Genomic DNA, 20,797 nt, shown 5'->3' with positions numbered 1-20,797 from the left:
TTGGGGGGGAGGACAGGGGGAATGTATGGGACCCTCATCCAGCGTCTGCTGCTCATTCATTAGCGAAGGCCAGAACCGTTATGTGTCATGCTGCACTTCAGCGGGGAGGAGGGCTTCTCTGCTTAACCCTTTCCTGCGCCAGTCTAGCGTCCAATTTCAACGTCGGGGTGGAGTGAAGGGAAGCACGGCGTTAACCCTTAGCTCGCCGTCAACACACGGGTTACGTGAGAGGGCGGGGCCAGACAGGTGGCTCTACCTGTGTGGGAGTGGGTGAGGCCAGCCACCTGGGAGTTCGGCCGCCGACTGTGTGCGCATGCGCAGGCGGTGACAGCTGGGCGCGGCCTGTTTTGTTTGGGTGAGGCCATTAGTGTCAGGTGTGCTGTAATCCCCAGGATTGTACCTGAGCAGACACATTGCCCACACTACAACGTCAATGCCAGAGAGCACTGTGTTCCACCTATGTTATAAAACCGCATTCAGGGCTCATGCACACGAACGTAAGGGCTCCGTACCGTATCTTGTGGATCGCGGACCGGTTCGAGTCGCTCGGTCCGCAGCACAGAGAGCACACCGCCAGTTCCCGTATATTGCGGACCGCAGTACAGGCACAGAGCCAGGGCCGGATTAAGAGCATCATGGGCCTGGTGCTGAGGATTTTGCTGGGCCTTTTTATGGAACTGCACTCAGTGTCTTAATTACATATATATTTTATCGATACCATTAAAGTATTTTGTTCCTGCAACTACCCCTTCATTTGGCTTCTATCTTGGCAACATGGAGGGGGACCACGGGTGGGGCACCCTCAGGGCACTATAGTGTCAGGAAAACCGCTTTGTTTTCCTGACACTATAGTGATCATTTAACATGACTATGAAGATTACTGTTTTCTAGCTGCTGTGGACTGTGGACAACAGCAGCTAGAAACAGTAATTTTCTTAGAGCTGTGTTATGATTTATGGACACAGCACTCAGTATGCTTAGCCAGTCAGATAGAAGGCTGGCTAAGCATGCTGAGAGCTGTGTCTAAATAACATACCACATTAAAGGGATTCTGTCACCAGGTTTCACCCGTCAGCTAAAAATATGCTGATGTTCAGGGCGTCTTCACGATTCCTAATGTGGGCTTATAAATGTCATCTGTGGGCTTATTTAGCTAAAAAACAGCTTTTACTAACCTGTCAGTCAAACAAATAAGGTGCCCAAGGGGATGTTAATGAATGCAAGGTGTCGGCCACACCCGCCGCCGTTCGTGCCCAGCGCCGCCTTTGCGGACTTCTGCGCCGCCTCCTAATCCTCTGTGCAGCCTCTCGCTCTCCCTCCCTCCCCCCTCCTCCTGCTGTAAGATCTTGCGCATACAGGGGTTGAGCGAAGTGCCGGCGCATGCGCACTTCGCTGTAAGAAGCCAAATGGAGAAGTCTGCACGGGCGCATCAGGCAGAGCCCTGTGCGCAAGCGCGAGATCTTACAGCAGAAGGAGGGGGGAGGGAGGGAGAGCGAGAGGCGGCACAGAGGATTAGGAGGCGGTGCAGAAGTCCGGAAAGGCGGCGCTGGGCACGAACGGCGGTGGGTGCGGCGGGCATCTTGCACCCATTAACATTCCTTTGGGCACCTTATTTGTTTGACTGACAGGTTAGTAAAAGCTGTTTTTTAGCTAAATAAGCCCACAGATGACATTTATAAGCCCACATTAGGAATCGTGAAGACGCCCTGAACATCAGCATATTTTTAGCTGACAGGGGTCAAACCTGGTGACAGAATCCCTTTAAAGAAATTACTGTTTCTAGCTGCTGTGGACTGTGGACTGTGGACTAGCAGCTAGAAACAGTAATTTCTTTAATGTGTTATGTTATTTAGACTGAGCTCTCAGCATGCTTAGCCAGTCAGTAATTTCCATAGTGCTGTTATGATTTATGGACACAGCTCTCAGCATGCTTAGCCAGCCTTCTATCTGGCTGTGCTTCTTGAGAGTCACAGTCCACAGGCTCAGAAACAGCCAGATAGAAGGCTGGCTAAGCATGCTGAGAGCTGTGTCCATAAATCAGAACAGCACTATGATTGCCCTCCCTTCCAACTGGATGAGTTTATCTGATACCTGCCCTGCTCCAGAAGCTCCTGCTGTCTCACGGGCTGGTGTGGCTGAGCGCTGTGGGCCGTGTGCTGGTCGAAACTGCTGAGTAGGTTGTACACAGCGCAGCGTGCAGGAGGGATAACCGCGGGCGCACTGAGGTCATATCCGGCGGGCCGGCATTACAGGAACCGCACCAGCTGCTCTGACGTCCTGCCGCCGGATATCCTGTGACGTATATCCAGCGGCAGGACGTCAGAGCAGCTGGTGCTGTTCCTGTAATGCCGCGGCCCGCCGGATATGACCTCAGTAGTGATAGGAAGTTCGGATCTTTCAGATGAATCGGTTCATTTGAATCAGCTCATTCAAATGAACCGATTCATGAATCGGATCTTTGGTTCACTTGGTGAGTCACTGACTGCTGAGCTGACTCGCAAGTGAACTGAAGACTCTAGGTGCCGGTGCGCATGCGCAGATGCTATCCATTCGATTCACTTGCTGCTGCTGACTCAGTCGGCTCTTCAGCTCTCTAATGAGTGAGTCAGGATCAGGAAGAGTGATTGATTATAGTGATAGTGAAGGGAAGCTGAGGCTGACGCCGGACAGGAGTACTCAGGACAGGAGTCAGGAGCTGTCACTGTGGTGTGCATTGTTGTCTGTTGTGCATGGTTACCCACAGGGACAACAGTCTGACACTGACAGTAGTACAACGAACCAAGTGAAGTGAAATGTGAATGCACGCACAGGGAAAACTATGTGCTGAACTGATAACAGTATTACAGTAACACAGTCACTGGCTGATAATAAAATAGTCCCCACAGTCCCCACTTAATGGAATCCATAAAGGAGATGTGAACCCACCCTAAGGCTACTTTCACACTAGCGTTCGGAGCGGATCCGTCTGATGTTTCATCAGACGGATCCGCTCCGATAATGCAGACGTTCGCATCCGTTCAGAACGGATGCGTCTGCATTAAAACTTAGAAAATTTTCTAAGTGTGAAAGTAGCCTGAGCGGATCCGTTCAGACTTTACATTGAAAGTCAATGGGGAACGGATCCGCTTGAAGATTGAGCCATATTGTGTCATCTTCAAGCGGATCCGCCCCCATTGACTTACACTGTAAGTCTGGACGGATCCGCTCGCCTCCGCACGGCCAGGCGGACACCCGAACGCTGCAAGCAGCGTTCAGGTGTCCGCTCACTGAGCGGAGCGGAGGCTGAACGCTGGCAGGCGGATGCATTCTCAGTGGATCCGCCTCCACTCAGAATGCATTGGGGCCAGACGGATGCGTTCGGGGCCGCTCGTGAGCCCCTTCAAACGGTGCGCACGAGCGGACACCCGAACGCTAGTGTGAAAGTAGCCTTAGTTATATAGCTACTGAATGAGATGCCTTTAACATATTTATCTCCTGAGAAGCCAATTTGATCCTAAAGGGTTAATTCAACCTGTAATCTAAACTCTGTGTCATCTGTCACTTCTCTTATCTCTCTGCTCCTGTCAAAGGCGTACATAGAAATCACTGGGCCCCATAGCAAGAATCTAAATTGGGCCCTCATTGCCCTTTTATAGCCCCTCCCACTACCCATTCCAGGCCTCTCTCTTTGTTCCATGAACTATGTTCGCTGCTGTGTTTTATAATTTATGCATCAGGGCCGGATTGGGATTACAAAACAGGCCTGGCACACAAAAGAGGCATAATAGATACAGTGTGTACAGATGTATAGTATATACAGCAGTGTACTGATATGTGAGGTACGAGGTATAATATATGCAGTGTGTTCAGGTATATAGTATATACAGCAGTGTACTGATATATGAGGTATAAATTACAGCTCGTACCTCACATATCAATCCAATGCTGTATATACAATATACCTGTACACACCATCTATTATACCTCGTACCTAACATATCAGTACACTGCTGTATATACAATATATCTATACACACTGCATATATTATACCTTGTACCTCACATATCAGTACACTGCAATATATATTATATATCTGTACATATTGCATCTAGAATACTGTTTAATATATGCAGAGTGTGTGTGTGTGTGTGTGTGTGTGTGTGTGTGTGTGTGTGTATATATATATATATATATATATATATGTGAGACATACAAGGTATAATACTGTAGATGCAGTGTTTATAGAAATATGTGGTCAGTTATACATTATAGTCACTGTGTGTGTGAAGTACATGAGGTTGTGGTCACTGTACCTGTCTGAAGTATTATACATGAGTGAGCAATGAGTAAAAACAGGGCATGGAGGGGGGGTAAATGATGAGAAGTGGAGGACCTCCTCTTACCACTCCATTCCAGTCTGTATGGATCAATGCAGAGCTGATTGTGAACTTCAAATACTTGCTGTTAGGGGTTGAAGGACCTGTGATGATGTCATCACAGGTCCTGGCAGATGTACCTTTGAAACCTAGGAACTACACCATTTTTGGTGCAGTTCCTTTGCTAGATTCTGCAGGACCTGTGATGCTGAAGATGATGTCATCACAGGTCCTGGCAGATGCACTGTTCTAACCTGGGAACTACACTTTACACTGTGCAGTTCCCTTACAGGACCTGTGAAGTGCTTGCCTTGCCTCAGCTCTGATTGGTTGGTGGGCGGGGAGGGGAGGGGCTGGCAGAAGCAGCTTCCACTCTAGGATCATATTACGCTCCTCCCGAGTCCCTCCCTCAGGCTCCTGCTGCCAGCGTGAGGTGAGCGTCTCTGCATTGACTGTGTGCTGTGTGACGCTGCGCTGTGTACAACAGAGGACTTTTAACCCTCCCGACGGCCTTTTGGCTGGCAGATGGGCCTATTTTATGGTAGGGGCCTGGAGCTGCAGCTCCATCAGCCCCTACGTTAATCCGGCCCTGCACAGAGCCCCTCCGTTTGTGTGCGTGAAGCCTTTAAGCAGATTTCGGTTCCGTTCCCCTGAATGAGGCCTGCAGAAATCCATGTGCTCGCCATTAAAACAGCCCTGTTCACACCAATGAACGGATTTTTGAGCTGCAGAAATTTCTGCGCCGAAATCTTTCGTGTGTGAAGACAGCCTAAGGCCTCTTTCACACTGGCGTGTGCGGCCCGAGGTCGTGCTGCGGAATGCAAAATGCGGGCCGCAATGCACGATAGGACATGTTCTATCTTTTTGCGGAACGGAAGTACGGGACAAAAATCCACGGAAGCACTCCATAGTGCTTCCGTAGGGTTCCGTTCCGCACTATTCCGCATCTCAGGATTTGCGGACCCATTCAAGTGAATGGGTCCGCATCCGTGACGCGGAATGCCCACGGAACGGCGCCCGTGTATGCGGGCCGCAATACGGCAGCGGGCCACACATGCCAGTGTGAAAGAGGCCTCAGGGCCAGTTCACACTGAGTTCGTGGACGCTGATTTTGGAGCGTAGCTGCCTCTAAATCAGCTTCAAAACAGCATCTCAGTCATTTCGATGGGAAGCAGCGCTTCTTTTTTTTTTTACACATGTAAAAGGAGCGGCGTGCTCTATCCTGGGGCAGAATCGGCGCTGAAACCCCCGCTGAAATGAATAGGAAGCAGAAAAAACAGCTCCGCGAAAGCCCATGCGGTTTTTGTGCGTTCTGCTTCAAATCTGCGTCAAAAACCTCAAGCTGAAAGTTTAGCTTTGTATTGAAGAGAACACTTTTTTTTCGCACTGAAAAAACACGCGTGTGTTTCTGCGCTGATTTTTTTTAAGTGTGTATTTAAAAATCAGGCCCTTAAGCCACTTGCACCCGTTAATGATGACGCATAGTTTTTCCGTGCGGATAACTGGAGCGTAATACAGAACGGCCGTGTGCAAGAGGCCTTAGGGCTTATGTACACAACCGTATGTATTTTGCTATCCGCAAAAAATACGCATGACGTCCGTGTGCATTCCGTATTTTGCGGAACGGAACAGGTGGCCCCTGATAGAACAGCACTATCCTTGTCCGTAATGCGGACAATAATAGGACATGTTCTATTTTTTTTTTTTTTTCCGGAATGGACATACGGAAACGGAATGCACACGGAGTAACTACCATTTTTTTTTTTTTTTTTTGCGGACCCATTGAAATGAATGGTTCCGTATAAGGTCGCACAAAAAAAAAACGGAACTAACACGGAAAGAATATACGTTCGTGTGCATGAGCCCTTAGGGAGCGTGAACTCAAGGGTCTTCAGTGGCATTTTCTACACATTCATGTTTTTTTTTGCGGCAAGAGCCGCAGCTCCAGGTCTTAGCGGAAGGTCTATGTTATCCGCAGGACACACAAGGCTTTTTTTCCCCTTGCTCCTGGTGTGTTGGCGTTCGTTGTCTTTCTACCGCCTTTTCAAAGCTGCGGCCTGCTGGAGCTCTGGCATTTTAGGATCACCTTCTCCATAGGAGAAAAACGCCATGAAGAAAACAGTATCAGTAAGGGTTTATTCACACGACCGTATGAATGAGTCCGCATCCGTTCCGCAATTTTTGCGGAACGGGTGCGGATCCATTCCTTTCAATCCCCATCCGTTGTTGCGCTCTGCATAGTCCTAGTCTTGTCCACAATTGTGGACAAGAATAAGCATTTTCTATGAGAGTGGCGGCCATGTACGGTCCGCAAATTGCGGATCGCACACGGGCCCGTATCGGTGTATTGCAGATCTGCAAAACGCATATGGCTGTCTGAATGAGCCATAAGACACACTGGGGATCATCCACTATGACCTCCCAGAAACTGGCGTAAAAGAAGTTGCAAACCTCAGGCTTGCAAATTTTTTTTAATGCCTTTGCACCAAAATTTTGGTGCAAGTGACGTTACTACGCCGCTTTCTGAAACGTGGATGGGTAATGGTCTGGATTGGGCAGCTGGCATAGACGTGAACGCTAACTGCAGTTACTGGCATAAATCATAAAACTCTGTCGGGCCATGGTAGCCCCCCCCCCCCAATCAAGTCCCGCAGACTTTTATCACCACTTTTAAACAGAGAAGTAAAAAGTAAAAAATTATGACGCAACTATGACATATGATATAATTCGCTCCTTTTTACGCCACTATAAACAGTTTGGTAAATATCCATAAAGCAGAAACACCACAAAAATGCAGCAAAGACGGCAAAAAAACCTTGTGCTCTATTTTCTTTTTTTAACTGGTAAAAGAATGCCTGGACCAAAGTCATGTGTGCGGGGAGGCTGGGACCCTTAGGTAAAATAAGGCATAATAAAAACTTGTTTTGTTTTTTTTGTTTGTTCTTTGGCGGTTTGTACTTTTCCCATGTGCTTTATTTATTTATTTTTTTTTATTTTTTTTCTCAAACAGTGGGGGTCATTTACAAAGACCGGCTTTTTGGAAGCTAAAAAGGGATTTCCAGAGCATCTCCTACCAATGGTCAGTGAAAAACCACTGACAGAACACGGATGTTATGTTCTGGCAGCAGTTTTGCAGACTCCTCTCCTTCGGTGGGTGTGCTTAGTCCACTGCACAGGTCAAAGCAGTGCAAGTCTCCGTAGTTTTTTCTACTGACCATGTTCAGTGGTAAAATAAGGATGTGTGAATAAACACATTAAAATCAATGGATGCGTGTGCTGTAAATGGAGAACACGGACAGCACATGTGCCTGAGCTAGATGCCAAATGGCTGCTGGACACCATTGGTGTGATTTCGATGACAACAGATGTCAAAATCTAAAATGAATTTCATTATCTTTGTTTTTCTAAGCAACCTGCAAAGTTCCTAATCTAAGGGGCCGTTCACATGAGGCTGTACCGTTATTACCAGCGGTGGCCGTGCGACGTCTGCCTTCCGTTGTTTTCAATGGGAGGCAGCAATGCAAGTCGCAGCCCAACGTTAAAAGCCGGGACAACGCCAAGAAGGGATGTGTCCCTTTTTGGTGCAATGTGCAGACACTGATCGCTTGAAGCCTTGGCAGATGTCCACTTGCAGCTTGGCGTCATTCAGTGGAGCTAAGCCTCGAGCTGGTCTGCAGCAACGGAAGCATAAACCACCTCCGGATATGTCATCAATATCCGATCAGTGAGGGTCTGATCAAAGAGGCTGCGGCGCTGCCTGAATACTTAGGCCTCTGATGTCACCGTACATCGGTCACATGGCCTACGTGCAGCTCCGTCCCATTCAAGTGATGTGGGTTGAGCTACAATACCAAGCGCAGCCACGATCCAATGAACAGTACTGTGCTTGGCGAGCTTTGAGGAGGCCTTGGGGCACAACAAAGCTTTGGTGAGTGCCACAGCTTCTTCAAACAGCTGATCGGTGCTAGGAGTCAAACCCCCGCCGATCTCATGTAGATGACCGGTCCTGAGGCTAGGCCAATAATATGAAAATCCTAGAGAGCCCTTTTAAATGGACTATTTCGATATAAATTAAAGATGTTCTCCAGTTTCTTGAGGTTGATGACCTATCCTCGGATATGGTCATCAGTATCATATTGGTTGGGTTCACCCCCACTGATCAGCTGTTTTTGGCAGGAGAGAAAACACTGGACAGAGCTGAAGGTGTAGTGGTCGTTCTTAGTACTGGTGTAGTGGTTGTGCTTGGTATACTGGCATAGCCACTACACAGCACCAGCCGAAAGCAGCTGATCAGTGAGGGTGCCAATATCTTTACTATCAATTTTATATACAATTTCCGATTAAGACTATGCACACCTTTTCAACCAAATGTTTTTTATTGCCCCAATAAATCTAAAATAAAAAGGAAGCCTCTACACAGTAGGCCTTAAAGGGGTTGTCCTGTTTCAGTAAGAAACTGGACAACATTGGGCATTAGCCTGAAATACAGAATTGTGAGGGGTTGAGTGGACCCGGTGAAGGTGCTCGGATTCTCCTGACTGGGTTCAGTTTACACAGCTGCAGTGTTGTACTGTCTTTCTATCAGTAGGTTAGCTAGAAGTAGAGTACAGATAGATTCAGACTATGCTGAATATGTTTGTCTGTTATTACCGTAAGGACTAACATTCAATATGAATTCTGTGATAAATCTATCTTGAGACAAAGCTGAGCTCACTGAAGTCTATGGAGAAGGGAGGGAGAAGGAGTAAGGTTCAGTGAGAGAAAAGCAGAGGCAGGCACAGCACAGACACTGCGGGCGCTAACCTAGTAGTATCGCTCATCTGAAAGAAGTCTGTCAGAGAAAAATATGTTTTTTCATGAATGTGTGAACTTCCTGCATTTTTATCTGCTTGGATATCATCACTTTTCTTGTATTTTTCACGCACGTAGAAAATCCCCAAAAAACTGATGTGGGGATTCGCTCTGGTAGACAGGACAAGCGGACGCAGTATAGAGGCAAAGACACGTTTTATTCACACTTATGGCAACAAAACAGTACGACAGTCCATTTGCAGTTTTGGTGTTCGGTGACACCTAGACAGTTCATATAGCAACACAGTCACCTGTTATCCTAGGTGTTAGTTTACACCCGATCGGCATTTGCTCAGGACAGAGCAGACCTCTCAAACGCAGGCCTCCAGACTAGCACATGGCTCAGATCCCAATTCAGCGATTGCAAGACAAGAGCTCCTCTGTCAGAGAGAGAGGTAATCACTCACAGCTGACACTGCTGACTGGGTTTTTTATAGGCCAGTCAAGACCCGGCCTGCAAAGTGGGGAGTAGTCACCCACCCAGCACTTTGACTACTCCCAGTAAGAGACATCCCGGATCAGCTATACAGCTATACTAAATAGCTAGGTATCAAACAGCAATTGCTGCTGACATGTGAAAACTGGCTCTTGCCAGGAACCTCGGTGACGCATACCTCTAATCAACAACGGACCCTTGTGCCTTCCTACACTGAATAACAACATTCAGCATCTCCTAGTAACCATATGTGAAAAAAATGGACAGTCCTTCAGTGTGGCTCAGTCCCCTTCCCCCCCCACCAACCCATTGACTTGAATGGACCAGGCCTGGGTGAAAAATCGTTGAGGATAGAACATGCTGCAGCTTTCTCCGAATGTACAAATGGTCAGTGAAAAGCAGTGTTCAGTCTGTTGTGAAAAGGGACCACATTCGGACAGAAACCTCATCGCTCTTGTCAAATCGGCGTAGGACTACCTGCACATTTTGTGGATTACGTGAAGTGTTTCCATGCAAAAGAACCACAGCGTAATTCCTCATTCACACGTCAGCGTTTGGTCAGTGTTTTCCATCAGTGAGAGCCAAAAACCAGGTGCGGCTCTAAACGGTACAGGGGCAGAACTTTCCTTTTTTTTTTTTTTTTCTGTGCAGAAATTAAAAAGGGGTTCTCCGGGCTTTTAATATCCTCAGGATAGGTCATCAGTATCAGATCGGCGGGGGGTCCGATCACCCCCGGCGATCAGCTGTATGAGGAGACTGCATGCGCAGTGTGCACGTGCCGTCTCCCGTCTCACTTCCTGCTGTTGCTGATATGTGCATGTCCTACTTTTTTCACATTTGCGGACAAGGATAGGCATTTATTACAAGGGATCTGTGGGAAAAAAAACGGATCCTCCAAAAAAAAGGATGGCGCAACCGTTTTTTGGGGCGGATGCACAATTTGCGGACGCAAAAAACAACTGTCGTGTGCATGTGGCCTTTCACTGACACAGGTGGGACGAGTTTTAGAGTCTGGCATGGTAGAAATACCGTCAACTCCAGCATAAAAAACATATTGAAAGGCCGGCAGTTTCCATGGCTTACTGCAGTAACTGTTATTACAGTTTATTGTACATGAGTCATTTATATGAAGCTGGAGTCAGTAATTTGATTTGCTGACTCCGGATTCTACCATCTTGGCCTAGAAACACTGAAACCTTATCTGGATGTGGACACACTTTCAGTGACCTTGCATTTTGCAGATATTTATCTCCTTTCTGCCGCCTCACTGTAACAGTATAGAGCGCTCCGGGAATGCATTCCCCTCTTGTAAGGCCATCTATTATTTTGTATACAGATGATCACTAATGCATATGTCCAGTGAAAACTAAAAATGTCACAGTGCTCTTAAATCCTCATGAACAGTACTTGAAGGGGTTGTGTAGTGGCTTAAAGGGGTTTGGCCCATGAAATATATTCTACAGTTTTCAAACCTTCGCCTGGATCTGAATACTTTTTGTAATTGCATGTAATTATTACAGCCAGTGAGCTATTCAGTAAAATGTATCTGTATAGCGCCATCTGTTGCTTGGTTTTTCTTATTTCTTTGTCCGGCTCACTGAGAAGGCCGCACATGCTCAGTTTCATCCTTAAACCGCCCCCTGAGCTGTGATGGGGAGAGCTGAGACACGCCCCCTGAGCTGTGATGGGGAGAGCTGAGACACGCCTCCTGAGCTGTGATAGGGAGAGCTGAGACACGCCCCCTGAGCTGTGATAGGGAGAGCTGAGACACGCCCCCTGAGCTGTGATAGGGAGAGCTGAGACACGCCCCCTGAGCTGTGATAGGGAGAGCTGAGACACGCCCCCTGAGCTGTGATAGGGAGAGCTGAGACACGTCTCCTGAGCTGTGATAGGGAGAGCTGAGACACGCCTCCTGAGCTGCAGCTTGAAATAAATGTAGCAGTGCAATGAATGGGGAGATCTCTGGATCCATGTGAGGTACAGGGCCGGTACTAGCTTTGTTAGAAAGAGATTGTCATGTACTATAACTATATGATGTCTGATTTCTATTTTTTACATTAGTCATGGGATAAACCCTTTAATACTGATAACCTAGCCTCAAGAGAGGTCAACAATATCTGATGGGCGGGGGTCTGACTCCCAGCACCCCCGCCCATCAGCTGTTTGAGGGGGTCACGGCACTCATGCAAGCGCTGCTTTCTCTTCCAAATTACCTGTGCTCCATCTTCTTTGCAGTGTAATTAAAACTGCTCTTCCCATTCACTTCCTGCTTAGTTTCTATGATGTTCGTTGTTGTCCTGGAGAATTTGAGGCACATTTATTAGCAGGTTTAACTTGACATTTGCATACATTTTGCAATCTGTATGTGCCACACACTCAGTCTACAAAAATTTTGTAAGGGCTCTTTCACTCGTTGTCCGGATCCGGCGTGTACTCCATTTGCCGGAAATACACGCCGGATCCGGAAAAACTCAAGTGAACTGAAAGCATTTGAAGACGGATCCGTCTTCAAAATGCGCTCAGTGTTACTTTGGCAGCCAGGACGCTATTAAAGTCCTGGTTGCCATAGTAGTAGTGGGGAGCGGGGGAGCAGTATACTTACAGTCCGTGCGGCTCCCGGGGCGCTCCAGAATGACGTCAGAGCGCCCCATGCGCATGGATGACGTCATCCATGAGCGTGGGGCGCCCTGACGTCACTCTGGAGCGCCCGGGGAGCCGCACGGACGGTAAGTATACTGCTCCCCCGCTCCCCACTACACTTTACCATGGCTGACAGGACTTTAGCGTCCCGGCAGCCATGGTAACCATTCAGAAAAAGCTGAAAGTCGGATCCGGCAATGCGCCGAAACGACGTTTAGCTTAAGGCCGGATCCGGATTAATGCCTTTCAATGGGCATTAATTCCGGATCCGGCCTTGCGGCAAGTGTTCAGTATTTTTGGCCGGAGCAAAAAGCGCAGCATGCTGCGGTATTTTCTCCGGCCAAAAAACGTTCCGGTCCTGAACTGAAGACATCCTGATGCATCCTGAACGGATTTCTCTCCATTCAGAATGCATTAGGATAATCCTGATCAGGATTCTTCCGGCATAGAGCCCCTACGACGGAACTCTATGCCGGAAGAAAAGAATGCAAGTGTGAAAGAGCCCTAAGGACACTGGAAAATTGTCCTGTAGAACATCGTTTTGGTAAATGTTGCACGCACACTTGATACATTTGATCACGCCTCCAAACTGAACCATGAAGAAAACATAAGTGTGCCTTTTCCTTCCTTCAGCATCACTCCTTTTATTAAGTCATTGGTTATATTGTAGCCACCGTGTGACAACTGCCATATGGAATTCCCCATGTCTGTATTTCTACAGGTCGTCCATCCTAAGTGAAGTCTCCACACGCTCCCGCTCTAAGTTACCATCTGGGAAGAACGTGCTGCTGCTTGGTGAGTGAAGACAAGTAGTCATTGACTAATGACATTTTTGACTTCCTAGTAGTCACAGATTTACCCAGTTTTTCCTATTTACAGGTGAGGATGGAGCAGGCAAGACCAGCTTGATAGGAAAACTTCAGGGGATTGAGGAATACAAGAAAGGAAGGGGAATGGAGTACCTGTACATTAACGTCCATGATGAAGACAGAGATGGCAAGTAGTGGTGATGTACAAAGTCTGAACATACAAGAAACATTTCTCCCCTCTGTTCTAGACCTTAATAAGAATCCTATGTAAAACATTGGCCCAGATTTACTAAACCTAAAGATGGCGTAGGCTGAGGCCAGCAATCTAGACCTGCACCCGATTTATCACCGGGGCTCAGGCTGGAGGATAATCTGGTGCAGGTAGAGACACTTTTCTTTGACTTTATACCAGCTATTGGTTGGCTTACTGTGAGACAGATTTCGTGCCAGAATTGTGCCAAATGTTGGGGCAGAGTGGCTCATCATAGGCCCACCCCCCTTTTCTGTGAATCTCCAGTCGCTTTCTACCAAGACCAACTACCTTGTCGAGCATGTTGGGGAAAACATTTTTTGAAACCGTAGGCGCACCAAATTGCGCATTTTTGCAGCACTTTTTTTTTTACGCATATTTTTGGTGCAGGAAATAGTAAATCTTGCCTTGTTTTCTGCACTTGGCCAAAACTTCTGTTTTACTCATTTAAATTTCTTTTCATTCTGGGCAGTGAAGTCAAGGAGGCTTCACAGCCCAGCTCTGTATACACATATATAGAGGGAAGGCTGTCAATCACTGATAGGGCTGCCTCCTGGACTTCACAGCCCAGAATGAGCAGGAATTTAAAGGGGTTCTCTGGGAATTAAGAAAATGAAAATGCTTAAATATTACTTCATTATAAATATATTCCCAAATACCTTTCATTAGTTATAATGGCTTGTTTTCTCTAGGGAGCAATCATTAGGAGAAATAGAATGACTGCCGTCCTAATAGTGCACACAGAACCTGTCCTAATCACACAGGAGGACAAGTTACTTCACAACACTGAGGTAAAGAGCCGCCTCATCCTCCTCTCTGCTCTGCTCGTCAGGGATTATCTTGAATACAGATGAGAAGATCTTTAGCTGAATCTCTGTTGGAATTGAGTTCATGAGCAGATGTGGCTGATAAGCAGCAGCACTTGTATCCAGTCTCCATTACCACAGCTCCACATTGCCACAATCTGTCCTGTCCGTCCTCTCTGTACTTCATGTCTCCTCATGAACTCCATTCCCACAAATATTCAGCTAAATATCATATTAAACTGTATTCAGGTTCATAATCCCTGACAAGCAGAGCAGAGAGGAGGACGAGGCAGCTTTTTACCTCAGTGTTGTGAAGTAACTTGTCCTGCTGTATGATTAGGACAGGTTTTGTGTGTACTAATAGGACAGCGGCCATTTTGTTGGCTCCCCAGACAAAACAAGCCATTATAACTAATGAAAAGTATTTGGGAATACAGTCTTTTTCCTCAGTCACAGTCTGTACTAAGCTGTCCATACAGATAAGACGATGATCGGCTATAATGCGGCCAGTCATCAATTGTCTAACGTAAGAAGGTTCCCACTATCCATATAGCAGACTATAGTGTTTAAATAAAATAAACATGCCATACAGGGTCAGTTTCAGCAGAAAATGGCCAAATAAAATCCAACCTGTCAGGTCACTTTCATTTTTGGTAGAAAAAAGTTTGTTGCTGGTCATCCAAAACTGTTGTTGGCATCTTGGGCTACTTTCACACTAGCGTTTTCAAGTCTGCTATAGATATCCGTCATAGGGTCTCAATAGTGGAAGAAAATGCTTCAATTTTGTCCCCATTCATTGTCAGTGGGGACAAAACTAAACGAAACGGAATGTACCAGAATGCATTCCGTTCCGTTCGGTTGCGTCCCCATCGCGGACAGAATAGCGCTGCAAGCAGCGGTTTTCTGTCCACGATGTGGTGCGGAGCAAGACAGATCGGTCCTGACACACAATGTGAGTGAATAGGGACGGATCAGTTTTCTCAGACACAATAGAAAACGGATCCGTCCCCCATTGACTTTCAATGGTGTTCAAGACTGATCCGTCCTGGCTATAGAAGACCTAATACAACCGGATTCGTTCATGACGGATGCATGCGGTTGTATTATTGTAACTGAAGTGTTTTTGCAGATCCATGACTGATCCGCAAAAAAACGCTGGTTTGAAAGTAGCCTAATTTTCAAACCATGGTCAGTCAAAATTAGCTGAATTGACGTCTTGAGTGTTTGGCCAGTTTGCAGGCAGATGTGCATTCATCTGTAGCTTCCATAGCTGAAATCTCCCAGCGTTTCCTGCAGCCTCAGTGTCTATACAAAGTTTTCCCTGGTAATGTACAGTCTGTGCACAGTAATCCGAGGTGGATTTCCCCAATATATTTAGAAGACTAACTGTAAGCTGGGAATTGATGCTGAAAGAAGAATATCCTTTAAGGAGTTGTCTCATCTCAGACAATGGGGGCATATCAGTGATATAGGTGCGGGTCCTGGTCGTGCGCGGTGAGCTCCCATTCACTTCTGTGGGGAGACTGCTTCGTGGTGGCCGGACCGGAGTCCTCCAGCCACCAGTTTGCGGGGTCCCGATATAGGTGCGGGTCCCAGCAGTGGATCCCGCATTATAAGACAATAGGGGCATATCCTAGCTATATGCCCCCGCTGTCTGAGATGAGACAATCGCTTTAAAGTCACAGTTACTCTGTTTTTAGAGAGTTTGGTCTTGATGTTTCCGTCCTCATGTCATTGTACTTACTGCGTATCTTTTATTTTAGATCAGACCAGATGTAATGTGTGGATCTTAGATGGTGATCTATATCACAAAGGGTTGTTGAAGTTCGCTATGGATGCCAGCAGTGTTAAGGACACTTTAGTTATGTTGATAGTAGACATGGCACGGCCATGGTTGGCCTTGGATTCACTTCAGAAATGGGCCAGTGTCATCCGGGAACACCTGGACAAGATGAAGATTCCACCGGAGGAAATGAGAGAGATGGAAGAGAAAAGTAAGTGTCGCTGATTGTTCAGCAGCCGCACTCGGACATAATTCCAGAATAAGGATTCCTAATTGTTGAAAAAAGCAGTTCTAAGCCGCACTGGTTCCCCACCAATCCCATACTTTTAAACCTCTAAGGCCCCTTTCACACGGGCGAGAATTCCGCGCGGATGCGATGCGTGAGGTGAACGCATTGCACCCGCACTGAATACCGACCCATTCATTTCTATGGGGCTGTTCAGATGAGCGGTGATTTTCACGCATCACTTATGCGTTGCGTGAAAATCGCAGCATGCTCTATATTCTGCGTTTTTCACGCAACACAGGCCCCATAGAAGTGAATGGGGTTGCGTGAAAATCGCAAGCATCCGCAAGCAAGTGCAGATGCGGTGCGATTTTCACGCATGGTTGCTAGGTGACAGTCTATAAACTTTATTATTTTCCCTTATAACATGGTTATAAGGGAAAATAATAGCATTCTGAATACAGAATGCATAGTAGGTGATCAATTGAGGGTTAAAAAAAAATAAAAAAATTAACTCACCTTCTCCTCTTGTTCACGTAGCTCTTGTTCGCGTAGCTCCCGTCTCTTCTTTACTTCTTAAAAGATGGACTATCGGCTAAAGGACCTTTGGTGACGTCAGATCACATGCTCCAATCACATGGTACATCACCGTGGTGATGGACCATGTGATTGGAGCATGTGATCTGACGTCACCACAGGTCCTAGCCGATAGTTCATCTTTTGAGAAGTAAAGAAGAGACGGGAGCTACGCGAACAAGAGGAGAAGGTGAGTTAATTTTTTTAAATTTTTTTTTTAACCCTCAATTGATCACCTACTATGCATTCTGTATTCAGAATGCTATTATTTTCCCTTATAACCATGTTATAAGGGAAAATAATAAAATCTACACAACACCTAACCCAAGCCCGAACTTCTGTGAAGAAGTTCGGGTTTGGGTACCAAACATGCGTGATTTTTCTCACGCGAGTGCAAAACGCATTACAATGTTTTGCACTCGCGCGGAAAAATCGCGGGTGTTCCCTCAACGCACCCGCACATTTTCCCGCAACGCCCGTGTGAAACAGGCCTAAAGTGATATTGCCAAGAAGAAGTCATTATAGAGGATTTCCAAGTCACATTTAGTTTGGGGCTATGGCAGGGAGGGGATGAAAATAATAAACTAAACTTTAACTCCCCTTACCAGCCCCCTCTGATCCAGAGCTGCCCCTCTGTCCCCTCAGAGGGGCTGTAGCAATGATGTATTGACATATTGTTGTGGCTGCAGCTGTGATATCCTGTATACTGCTGCACCAAATTACTGGCCTCAGTGGCGGATGGCACCAGACCATTGAGGCCATTGGTTGGCTATATGGGACATCCCTGCTGCAGTGGTTCTAACCACATCCTTGCTGTTGCACCTTAATATATATAAGGCTGTCTTCACATCTGCTCATCCTTTCTGTTGCTGTTCTCCATTATAGGAAATAATGGAAGTTCCGGCACATAACAGAAACAAACGGAGCGGAGCACACCCCCAGTGACTAAGATAGGGGCCCTTTGGTTTCTGTTTGGGGTGTCTGCTCTTTTTTGTGGAGGCTGCAACGGAGGCCCCGAATGAAGCCTCTAATGCAGATGTGAACAAGCCATTACCTGGAATCCTGTTTAACCCCCTCCTGACCGCCTCAAATAAATTTAAGTCGGCGGTCAGGTATTTAAAAATGGTGCTGGCTGCGCTCGCCTGTTTTAAACAGCAGGCACCCAGGGCTAATGTATGTGATCAATGATAGCGTTGATCGCACACTTTTAGCTCATCAGATGCCATAGTCAAATGTGACCGCGGCATCTGGGAGGTCAAAATCCAGGAGTGCACCAGCTTTTCCTATCGTGGGGAGGGGGGAGCCAGGTGGTGTATGTGGCAGTCTTGGTCCTCCTGAATGATCCAAGGCTGCCACACATAATTTCCTACGGAGAGCCTGCCTTAATAGTGTCTCAATGGGATACAGATCATCACACCTTGGAAATTCTAATTTCTCGCTGGTATCATTGGGGGACACCGGACCGTGGGTATAGCTGCTTGCTGCCACTAGGAGGCGACACTAGGCTGAAAAGTGATAACTCCTCCCCTGCAGGCTATACCCCCTTCAGCCTGGAGAGAGCATATCAGTTTTTAGCTTAGTGTCGTAGGAGGCAGACCTCCCTGCTTAGCAGGGTGGCTCTTTTACAATTTTGTTTTTATTTTATTTTATTTCTTTAGGTTAAGGGGCACAGATTCGCATGCGTCTCTGTCTCCCTGGGAGGCTGGCCGGTGTTGCTTGTTCCACCGCCCTGCTTCCCCCAAGAAGACAAAGCGGACCAGGGCAGCCTCTCTTCCCTGCTTCCCGCCAGCAAGAGGGCCACCTCCTCTCCAGCCCTTCTCTGCCTGGACCCCTGATGCCTGGTGCCAGCGGTCGTGGGGTGGCCCTGCTGGTACAAGACTAAGGGTGAAGAACAGAGCTGAAGACAGGTGAGTATTACTGTCCCTCCCTGTCCCCCTCACACATGGCCCCCTTCTTAAGGGGGTAGCGAATCCTCCACCCGTCGCCCATCTCACTTCAGAATGAAAGGGTTAATCCCATTCCACGGCGGCGGCATCTTATTTTCTGTCTCCCCACCCCTCCCTGATCTAGACATATCAGGACAGGGGACATTCAAGGGGATTCCTCAACAAACAGGCGCCTTCTGCGCCCTATTCCGGACCCCCCCGCTCTCCGACCGACCGGGCGACGCACCTTCTCGGCAGATCCTTCTCGGGCGCCCGCTAATGCCGTCCCAGGAGAGCAGGCAGAACGAATACCCTAGTCGGCCGGACGCCGCAAAATCTAGGCCCCGGCTTTATTCGGGCCTACCGATATTTCTTTTCTTTTCCCTCCGGCCGCGCTATTTTCTCTTCCAATGGGCTTACGCGGTCAGTGGACACAGGCGGGCGCATTCCCAGACATCCCAACCTGCAAAAACTTATTTCAAGGAGGTGCACTTCTCATTTCAGGGAGGTTTTCTTTTTTTTTTCTTTCACGAACTTTTTATTACATTTTCCAAACATATGCAGTATCTGCACACTTTGCTCTATGGTGTGGAGGATTGGGCTCATCACCCTGCCCCAAATTATCATATTTCTGTATATGATTAAAGGGGTTCTGTCACCACCTATAAGCCCTGTGAGCTAAACATATGCTCATGTCCAGGGCAGCATTCTGATTTCTAAGGTGGCCTTATAAAAGCTATTTGTGGCTTTATTCTGCGGAAAAACAGGTTTTACTAACCTGTCAATCACTGAATTAAGGTGCTCAAGCAGGGGAGGTCTGTGGATGCATGGTGCCCGGCCGCACGCATCGCCGTTCGTGCCCAGCGCCGCCTTCTACTCCTCAGTGCCGCCTCTCCCTGCCTCTTTGAGATCCCGCGCGTGCACACAGGCTCAGCCTGATGCGCCGTTGCGGACTACTGGCATCGGCTTCTTCTTGCACTGTGCGCATGCGCCGAAAAGGGGACACTGCTACAGGTTGCCGGAAAGGTTTACTGCGAGTAAACTAGAGATGGGAAGTTCGGATCTTTCAAATTAACCGATTCATGAATTGAATCTTCGGTTCATTCGCTGAGCTGACAAGAAGCAAGTGAACCGAAGCTTAGGTTGCACAATGCGCATGCGCGGATGCTTCGATTCACTTGCTGACTCGCTGAATCGGCTCTTGGTCTGAGTCAGGAAGTTTATTCTTTAAAACCCTGTGTGTAATTATCTACCCCACTGTAGGAAAAAATCAAGCATCCAGGGGGTGTGAATTTAACACTGGGGTAAATAATATAATTAAAATGGAGGGTTAAATGTGTAAATGTATTTTAAAAAAATACATCTCTCTCAATAGTTCTCTAGCTACTGAATGAGACAGAAGAAGGGATGTCTTTAACATATATATCTCCTTGAGAAGCCAATTTGACCCTAAAGGGTTAATTCAACCTGTAATCTAAACTCTGTGTCATCTGTCACTTCTCTTATTTCTCTGCTCTGCTATCAGTAAACCTTTCCGGGATATATTGTCTCACATGCAGGTGTCAGGGAGCCGCTATCTAATAGCGGGAGACTCCCAGAACCTCCGGGAGACTTGAGATCCCTGCATTCCGGACATCGATCCAGGTACGCTGTGTTCTGACTAGCAGTGAGTCCCGGTCGGCCTGCGTGATAACTTAGCCCCCGGCTTTGCGACCATTTTTCTAGCGCGAATCTCCCCGGGAGCCCGCTGGCTCTGCCCCGGTCCTTGGGCGGCTTAACCCTTCTTGCACAGCCACCTCTTTAAGGCCCCTGTTTACTCTAGGTTTCTATCTGCAGGCACAATGCAGTATACAGCCCTTCCTGCCTCCTCTCCATATGAGGCTAGGTCCTCACCAAAAAAAAATCATGCGCCATACAGATCCTGCCCTCCTCAGCCCACATCACCGCAGGGTCAACCTGTCTGGTGTACCAACTGGGCCTGTACCCCATCCCGGACAGTGCAGGATTTCTCTCAGTTCTCCCAATCGCACTCCGGGGCCGTTGGTGGATAACGCTCCGCCTGCGTAAATCCAGTGGAGTACATCCGAAGGATTCCCAATCCGCCCGCTGAGGTCGGTTGGTTGATAATGCTCCAACTGC

General features: G+C 47.5%; 1 protein-coding gene and 1 long non-coding RNA gene across 4 annotated transcripts in view; both read left to right on the top strand.

Moving 5' to 3' along the window:
- Window positions 1–20,797, top strand: part of DYNC1LI1 (dynein cytoplasmic 1 light intermediate chain 1) — an 83,886-nt gene that overhangs the window by 339 nt on the left and 62,750 nt on the right. For all 3 annotated transcript variants that reach the window (XR_005779215.1, XM_040433393.1, XM_040433395.1), the window contains exons 2-4: window positions 13,005–13,078; window positions 13,163–13,279; window positions 15,912–16,142. Coding sequence is in view for 2 of the 3 variants with exons in the window: in XM_040433393.1 (XP_040289327.1) it covers window positions 13,005–13,078; window positions 13,163–13,279; window positions 15,912–16,142 (422 nt within the window). In the remaining variant the exon portion in view is untranslated. The remainder of the gene's footprint in view (window positions 1–13,004; window positions 13,079–13,162; window positions 13,280–15,911; window positions 16,143–20,797) is intronic.
- Window positions 1–20,797, top strand: part of LOC121002090 — a 432,454-nt gene that overhangs the window by 365,799 nt on the left and 45,858 nt on the right. The window lies entirely within an intron of this gene.

This window comes from Bufo bufo, chromosome 5, assembly GCF_905171765.1.
Source record: "Bufo bufo chromosome 5, aBufBuf1.1, whole genome shotgun sequence".
NCBI lineage: Eukaryota > Metazoa > Chordata > Amphibia > Anura > Bufonidae > Bufo > Bufo bufo.
Note: the sequence above shows the minus strand (reverse complement) of the source record. Positions and strands in the feature narration are given on the sequence as shown.